Here is an 8,922-nt window from a genome sequence, read left to right as displayed (position 1 = left end):
CCCCAAGCGCGGTGCTTTCCCCTTGGGTGCAGTTCCGGGCACAGCCAGCAGGGGCGCTGCTGGCTCCCAGCCAGGCAGGGCGGGGTCCATGATCCTCCGAGGCTGCAGGGGGCGCTGTGGGCGGGCTCGGGGAGCGCGGTGATGGCGGCTGGGCTGAGACGGGAAGGGCGGTGAGGGATGGAGCAGGAACTGCGGAGCTGTGGCGGTAGGGATGGAAGGGATAGAAGGGATGGATCAGAAACTCTGGAGCTGTGGCTGAGCAGTGCAATACTGCTCCCAGCATGGCCCTTCTTTAGTGAGGCAGGAAATAACCAGGTCTGAGCTCAGTGGCTGCTCCCAGGAGCAGGGACTCCGCACAGCAGAAGAAACAGGACCAAACTGGACTTCTGCAGCAGCAGTGAGTTCCTTTCCCCAAACAGCTGCTCCACCCTGCCATCACTGTCCGAAGGGTCAGATTGAGTGAGTGAGAGTTTTCCCTCTCCTCCATCTCAAGCGCCCAGTGCTTCTTAGCAACTCAATGGGAGAAAAATTCCACAGGTAACAAGGAAAGAAAAAACCCAGCCCCCAACTGTATATATATATATATATATATATATATATATATAAACATGTATATATATATACATACATGTATAGTCTGTAAAAGTAAAGAACACTTGAACGTTCTCAAATACCCAGTGTCTTGGAAAAATACGAACTGATAGCACAGGAATAAATGCACCTTCTAAACCCAAAGTGTGATTCAGAGCACAAACTGGGCCCTTGGAAATTCAAGGGTTCTCTGCTTTTAAAAATAACTTGGGCAAATAGGCCTGAAATTATATTACAAGGACATTTCTCATTTGTGGCTTGTAATTCTTGATGCATCATCCTGAAAAACAAAGGATGCTTCAAGTTCAACCCAAAAAGCTGGTTTTGGTGTTCACTCTTCAAAACAAGGAGAAAGCAATAAGCGAAAGGCAAAATAAACAACATTCCCAGGACTATAAACAAAGCACTAAACACATAATCTGTACAAAAGGATTATTAACTAAGTTATCGGAATAGTTGAAGGCTGGATCTGTGATCAAGCCTTGGGATACTCTCAGTCTAGTTCTTGATTCTCAGTACCTGGAGTGAGCTGCAGTAGTTTACTTGTGTCACCAGCAAGAGGTAAACCCAAAATTCAGCTCTCAAAAAACCTCAAACCACCGGGAATCCATCCCAGCAGAGAACAGCTGGATCATTACTTTACCTGCAGTTTATTTCTTTTCCAGTATCCAAATATTCACATGGCCAAAAGGAATGTTTCCTTCCTCGTGCCTACTAAAAACTCATGTCCAGAATTTCATCTTCACAGGATAACACAAAATCTAAAATAGATTATCCTGTTGCATCTAAAAAAGTGACACAGTGAGGGCTGAGCCTCAGAAAAAGGGCTGCACATAAATAAGTTTGTCCAGATGAGGAAAAAAGGGATTACATTTCCCTGTGGCCTGCTCTTAAGGTGAAGTAGGGTTTCCCCCTTTAGACTTTCCTGGTCTCAGATAATCACATAGTTTTTCCTGCCCCAAACCCATGGATAGGAGCAGGAGAGCTGCTGCTGAAAAAGGCAGTGTTATATTCAACCATCCAGAGAACTTCTCTGACCCAAGATGGGAGTTTAGTGTGATGCCCTCCAGAAGTTCCTTCCAGGCCTCATTTCTCCATGGGCCTGCACCACCTGCAGGATTATTCCATGCCAGACTACCACACTGAGAAAATAGTGTTTATTATTATTAAAATAGTGCTTATTTTTATTAAAAATTATTTCTCACCTTGCATTTGGTGAGGCAGTGCCAGGCCCAGGAGAAGCAGCCCTGCTCTGTTCTCCAGTGCGGGAAGCAGAGGCCCTGGTCAATACGCAGGAGAATAGCCCATCCTCTCTCCTTTGCACACACCCTGCAGACCCAGGCAGCAACACCAACAGCCCAATCTCTAAGGCCTCTTTTCCACCAAGTTGCTCTAGGAACAGGCCCTCTGCCAGATGTTCACCAACACGCCGTGGAAGCACCAATCCCAGCTCCAGCATGGCAGGTCTGTGTCAAGTTCCCAATCCCAGCAGCCACCCAGAGAGCAGCTGAGGGAGCCAATCCCTCTGCTCTGAAGCCTTTACACCACTGTTGGGGTTCCCAATACCTCTGAGGGTCCAGCCCTTGCAGAGAAGTGGCTAAAATCAATTAGTGAGACAGCATGATCAAGTGTGTCTTGAAAAAGCAAAAAGGTTTTAATAAAGAAGGAAAATAATACAAACACAAAGGCAAAGCCGAACACAGTATAGAGGCAGGTCTGATACCTGCTACAATGCCTCAAAAATGCTTCAAGCTTCTGTGCTGGCACTGAGCCAGTTAAAATGAGAAGGGCACAGAACTTTCTAGTTAAACTTCCTAAAAGTCTAAAGGGAAACTGAAACTTTTTCCTTATACAGAGATACCCACTCGGGGGTGGGGGATACTTTACTACACACCACTTTCTCCCTGCAGGTGTTTTCTCTGAAGTGCTTGTGCTTTCAGCTAAAAAAAACGAAGCCACCCTGGCAGCATCCAAGAAACCCGAGTTTCCCTCTTTTTTGAGGTTGCCACAGATGGAGCCCTTCCTCTCAGAGACCTTGCAGGAGGATACACCAAACAGCTGCTATGATATAATCCAGAAGGGGTATTAAATTCAACCATCTGCATCTCCCTTACCACTCACTGACACTGTACAGAGCACCATAACTAGAAGCATCCTCAGCCTCCAACATCAGAGCAATATGTTTTACAGGGAGAGATTCTTCACAGCCACGCACACATGGGATGAGTGGAAAGCTCAAAGCCAAGAGTAAACACAATCAAAGTCTCAAGTTTTTCACTTCCTGCTGCATAGTCAGGCAGAAAAAAGCCCCTAATGTGCAGGCAGGGACTCAGAGGAGAGAATAGATGTGCCCCCTGCCAGGGAATGTTCCCAGGGAGCAGATGAAGAGGAGGAAGGAAATCCTTGTTCTCACATGAAACAGGTGGGGCACTCCTGAAAAGTTCCTGCCTCCAGAGTGGCCTCCAGCCCAGGTCCGGAGGATGGATTTGGACCAGCTCATGTTGCCATGGAGACTGCAAGGATGTCAGGGGGATCATCCTCAGGTAAATTGACACCTTACATTCAGGAATCATATGAGGAAATCTAAGGCATGGAAATGGAATTTTGGCTAAGGCTCTTACCTTCCCACAGCATGGCCAGGCTGTGGGACCCAGCGATCCATGAAGCTCTAACATGGGAGAATGAGGAAGCATTCAGAAAACTGGGATATCCCCAAGCTGTTCCAGTCAGACACAGCAATTCAGGTATTAAGTTCCACAGATTCTGTCCCATCACCTCATCCCCTTAAGTGACTTTACCCCCTCCCACTGACACACATCATGGCAAGGTTTTGAGGAGATGGGACCACTTCCCTCAGATCCAGTCCCTCCTTACCACCTTCAGCCCCACACGCCAAGCACCAGAGTCTGTTCAGAGATGGGCCCAGCCTCTGGTGCCATCCAGAGGCTGATGGTATTAAACAAGCAGCTCGTTCAGCTCACAGCCTGTTCTCAAATTGCTTTCAGGAACGCAGTGCTGCTGGAAATATTTTTCACTAACTCAAACTGGCAGCACACAGTGGAGAGCCTCTGGGCTAGGGGTTAAGTGCTCCTGCTACAAAGCACAGTGTCCACATAGGTCACTGATAAATACAGCAAAATGCTCATGTTTTTAACCCACTCAATCCTGCAGAATCACATATACATGAATTAAACCCTCATCTCTGTCAGGTGCTGTGCTCAGCAAAATCTTCTCCCCACCTCTGCAGCAAAGGTACCAGTGCCTGCTGAGATCGAAATGTGAATTTATGGAGAGATGCCCAGAAGATTAAGGATGCTCTGATTCCTGCACTGGGGAAACAGCTTTTGAGCCTGCTGCTTTACAGTTCCCTGAGACTTCCATCCCATGATGCTGCTAAGGATCACAGCCAGGTGATCTGCATGTGGTCCCACTGAGACCTGAAAGCAGGAATGGCTCCACTCACCCTTGCTTTCCCTACTTTACTCTGCTATGTCCTCTAAAAACTATGTCTTTTTCTGGCTCATCACTGCTGCCCCTCACTGTACAAATCTGGTAGCCTTTGTCACCACAACAAAGCCACTGATACCACTGACTGAGTTGCACCTGCTCTGGAGACCGCCCAAATTCCAGCGTGGTGGCACCAACTTTAAGCACCACACTCATGCTGGACCAAAAGGACACCTCACCTTGCAACTTGCAGCTCTCAAACACTACCTGAAACACCACAGGTCAAAGGGTTAGGAGGGTTTATGCACTCCATCAGGTGAATGTCACCTTTTGATGTGGCAACAAGGAAAGGCTCTAGGCATTGCATCACCACCTGCTTGAGCTCCTCATGAGCACCTTTAGTGACTTCTGTTGGCCAGGGCTAAATGATCAAAACCACACTTCACACAAGTGTTGCTCTGCACATCAGAGACAAGTAAGGCTGGTAAAATCAATCCACCCACATTCAATCCACTTGTTCCTGTGCACAGAAGGGGTCTGACATTCATCACTGTGCCCTTGCAGGAGAAAGGAGACAAAATGATCCAGTGCTTTCTCTGCTCAGCATTCCCACAGGCCCTTCTTAAACATCCTGCTTCCTCACCAGAGAGCTATGCTGCTCCTCTTAAAGCACTTTTTGTTTAAAATCAGTTTTTCTGTTAAAATATAGCTCTCTAAAACATGCTGCAAATCTTCCCTCAACCAACTGCTCCACTGTGCTCTGAATCATTTAAGCATCTTACTACCATGAAACTGCTGATATTTCCCCAAACTACCTTGTCATCACTTTGCTGGGATCAGCCCCTCCACTTGCACAGCTGATACCAGGAACACTTGGGACATGCCTTAGCATCCATCTTCAAGCAGCTGAATTTCAATATGACTTTTCAGAAGCTGTGGTCAAAATCCATTCTGAAGAATCTACCCCAAGTGCTTCACAGTCTGTGCCGAAAAGTGGAACTGATAGACTTTGATTCCAGCCTGATGCATTTATTTTGAAGGACTAATAGAACTTATCAAAGGAAAAATCTAATACCGAAATTCAATTCTGGAAATCAATCTGCAGCCTCTGTAATTTGTTTCACTTGCAGGTCACCCTACCTGAGGGTGCAGTCCAAGAATGGCTTTGGGCTGCAGATATACTTTGCCATAATTCAAATTAAATTTAGTTTAAAATCAAAAATCTTTCCCAAGTAGCTGTGACAAGCCAACAGACGGCATTTACTAGGACAGCATCTGCTCTTTCCTCAGTGTCTGAATAATTTAACCAGAATATGGAGGTTCCAGTGGAACCAAGGAGCCCATGTTTAAGGAGAAACAGGACACGCAAGTGCTTCCTGTTCAAAATTGCCAAACCTTCTTTTTTCCTCCTTTCCCTCTCTTCCTCCAGACCTATTGGGAAATGCACAGATCAACATGGAGGAAAATTAATTCTGTCTATTGACCTCTAAAATGACATTCAAGTGGCAATGACTCTTTGGACATTTCACTGAGATGAAAGAGAGGAGGAATCTGTGCTTCAGGTCACACCTCAAAGGAGAATAGAGAGGAATGACACATGGGAGCAGAAACAGCTTTGAGCTTTACAGGCTGTTAGTTTTAGATGTTCTTGAAGAGAGACTTAAACCAAACAGTTATTTCCCCTCATAAAACAGCAGCAGCAGCAATACAGTGAGCATTAATCTTAATTAGCTGATTCCTGCCCTGGGCTCTATGACTTTAATTATTTCAGATCCGGCCATCCACAAGAAGCAACCATGGAAACTCTTTCACTGTGAGGTCTTTTTCCATGCCTTTATATCTAGGAATTCTAAGATTTCCTGCTGTCCTTCTGCCCAGCCCCATTCCTGAGGCCTTGAGTATCGCAGGCTCTGAGCACACAGCACAGGGTCCTGTTGGCTCCCAAGAAGTGCAGGTGGATGGCCAGGGACAGAACAGCTTGACTACAGAGAGCTTTGGCTCTGCTTGCTCCCACAGACTGTGTGAGCAGCAGCCTGCATCCTGGGAATGGGGAGAACCATCTGCAGGATCTTCCACAAGCAGCCAAAGGCAGCCCCAGCTCTCCCCAACCTGCACTCCAGCAGCTGCTTTTAACACTACTCAGGATCCAGCCATTGGTTTAGCATCCTGCCTCCTCCTCTCCACAAAGGTCGTCAGGATCTGGCAATACCACAAAAGACTCCAGGCATGGTTATACATCAATACCTGTACAGTCTTTCTTACTGTCAAGGAACAGTCTTGTGAGTTTGCCAGGACACAGTGGGAGGAGGGGGATTTAGAGCAAGCCCATGAATAAAGAGAAGAAGTAATCTGGAAGTTAAAGTGTTTATTGATGTGTTTAAACTTTGTACATTCCCCACAGACCACACTAAGGAGTTTGCAGGTAAATCTGTGCATAGTGGGAAGAAACACGGAAAGGGGAAGAAAAAAAAAGTCACAGGAAAAATAGAAAAAATACACCACAGGTTACCAGAACCCCCAGATTTAAAAAAGCCATGAGCATTAACACCAACTATACAAGCATTACAAAGACATGATGATGGTGAGTGGAACAATGCCCCTTTTGGTCTTCTTGGGGCCTATGCATCCCATTCCCCTTAAAGTAGGCAGTATCCTTTTCCCAACATGTCACTCTCTTCCCACCCCAGCTAAGAGAGCTCTGTGTTAGTCAGCTCCCAAGGTCCCAGTTATTGCAGTGATTTCTCATTTCTGGCCCAGGGAGATGCAAAGGCTCAAAAATCTGCAGCTCTTAACTACTTACCATGTTGCTGAGGCAGGAGAGCTGGGGAAATTAGAAAGTAGTAGCAGGAGGGGGCTGTTAATGCCAGGTGAGTACTGAAGGAAACTGGCTGAGAACAGAGGATTTCAATGCAATACCAGAACTTCCAACTCTAGAGCAGAACTGAATCTAGAAGGGGAATGTGCAGACATCAGAATGCACAAACCATGTTCTAACATTCCACTAGAATAACTATAAACAGAGATGCTAGAAGCCTTTTAACTCCTTGCCTCCAGGGAGTCTTGATTCCCAGAGCCCAAGCTGCTAAGCAGCAGGGTGCACACCACTGGCATATGAAGATGGGGGCGGGGGGTGTTTGTTTTTTTCTCTTTTTCTTTTTTCTTGTTATAAGGAATTTTGTTAGTTACCATTCCCAATTGCTTCCTTGCTTATGCTGTAATAGTTCCTATCCCTAAATTAATCTCTTTGCAACTCCCAGCGAAATTCACTTTAAAAAAAGGAAAAAAGAATGCTTTATATATAAAAGCCAAAATGACTGAAAGCCACAACTGTCTCCTTTTTTCAAGGTAGGCTGGTACAAATCACCCTCAATATACAGGTGGTCTATCAGAAATAAAAATCAACATTTCCCATTTTTATATATCTAGAGCTTGTATCAGACAACAGTACAACAGAACTGGTGTTTTTCAGATTATTAAAAAAAAAACAAACCTACATCTCAGTCAAATATCTGCAATAGATCCATTTTTCCCATTTAAGGAGATTTATATATCATATTGTTATATTATCATTTCTTCACCCATTTAAAAGAATGGAAATTGCAACTCTACAGTAGTAATTATAGTCTTAATGATCCAGGAGTTCTGAATGTAAGATGAAGTCCTCTTGAAGCAACTGTTGGTCAGTAGTTGATCCAAAACACTGGACTACTTTGGCCCTTCACCCGGCACCTTTTCCTGTCGGGGCTGTTCTATCTTCATCTCTTTTATATCTGCATCTGCTCCAGGTATTTGTAAGTGGGATTCTCATAGCCATGGTTTTGCATCTTGCTCAGATGCCGTTCCTCGGGGGTGAGCATCGGGTCAACCTTTGGAAAAAACACATTACACTAGTCAAAGAGACACTTCCAGGATTGATTCCACAGAACAAGAGGCAACAGACAAACACTGAGTGAATACTGTGGTGAACACTAAACAGGGAAAAAAGGTAAAATGCAAAAGATAATGGAGTTGCTTGTTCAGGAGCTGTTGCTTCCTGCCCACCTAATCCCCTGTGGGGATGTTCTCACAAATCTGTCACTGCTCAGCCAACACTGCAAATCAGGGACCCACTTCTCTCTCTCTTAGAGGTTGTTATGATTTCCTGCATGGGTGGGGCAAAGGGAAAAGCAGCTTTCTCTGGGCTCCATTAAGTTGTCATAGAAATGTGCAAGGAAGAAGGAGCTACTCTTCAGCATTTGGCCAATCACAACATCTTAATTGTCAATTAGCCGAGAGGACAAATTGCTATGGATTGACTGACTGCCCAGCTGAAGATATTGCCTGAAAAGCTCATTTACTGCTGAATCCTACCCTGAGCCAGCCAGGGAAGCCTAATTGAATCCTAGTGACAGGCAAATGCAACTCTGGAGTGGCAGGTGCCAGCATTGTACACCAGGAACTGGCATCTGCACACCGAGGAACGAGTTAATTCCTACCCAGCCAGAAGCAGAACTCTGCATGGCCTGGCAGCTCCTGCCATCCTCTACCCCCACACACAAGTGATTCAACACTGACTATTTTCATCCTCACTTATGGAGCTGTTTCTCACCTCCACAATTCCATGGCTGATGGTTCCATACTGCCTCTTCCTCAGCATCACCAAGCTGATGACTATAACTGTAGCTATGGCAACAGCAATCACCAACAGCCCAATAAGGGCACTGCTGCTGAAGCCGAAGTCATCACGGAGGGAGTTGTCATTATCCTGGAGGGAAGAAAACAGAGCAGGTCGAGGAAAAGCAATGAGGGAGATGCACTGGCGAACAAACCTAAACCACAGTGACTCGTAAAGTATTTGACCATCTGTGGTATCAAGATATGACTGATTACACACTAGACAGTGTA

At 45.7% G+C, this 8,922-nt stretch overlaps 1 protein-coding gene across 5 annotated transcripts in view; it reads right to left on the bottom strand.

The window, feature by feature from the left end:
* Positions 1–6,388: 6,388 nt before the first annotated feature.
* APLP2 (amyloid beta precursor like protein 2) overlaps positions 6,389–8,922 on the bottom strand; it is a 47,664-nt gene continuing 45,130 nt past the window's right edge. For all 5 annotated transcript variants that reach the window (XM_066334726.1, XM_066334727.1, XM_066334728.1 and 2 more), the window contains 2 exons: positions 8,627–8,782; positions 6,389–7,904 (listed from right to left, as the gene is read on the bottom strand). In XM_066334726.1, the coding sequence (XP_066190823.1) occupies positions 7,803–7,904; positions 8,627–8,782 (258 nt within the window). In that variant the 3' untranslated portion in view covers positions 6,389–7,802. The remainder of the gene's footprint in view (positions 7,905–8,626; positions 8,783–8,922) is intronic.

This window comes from Sylvia atricapilla, chromosome 23, assembly GCF_009819655.1.
Source record: "Sylvia atricapilla isolate bSylAtr1 chromosome 23, bSylAtr1.pri, whole genome shotgun sequence".
NCBI classification, from domain to species: domain Eukaryota; kingdom Metazoa; phylum Chordata; class Aves; order Passeriformes; family Sylviidae; genus Sylvia; species Sylvia atricapilla.
The sequence above is the reverse complement of the archived record's forward strand: the minus strand, read 5'-3'. Positions and strand labels throughout refer to the sequence as shown.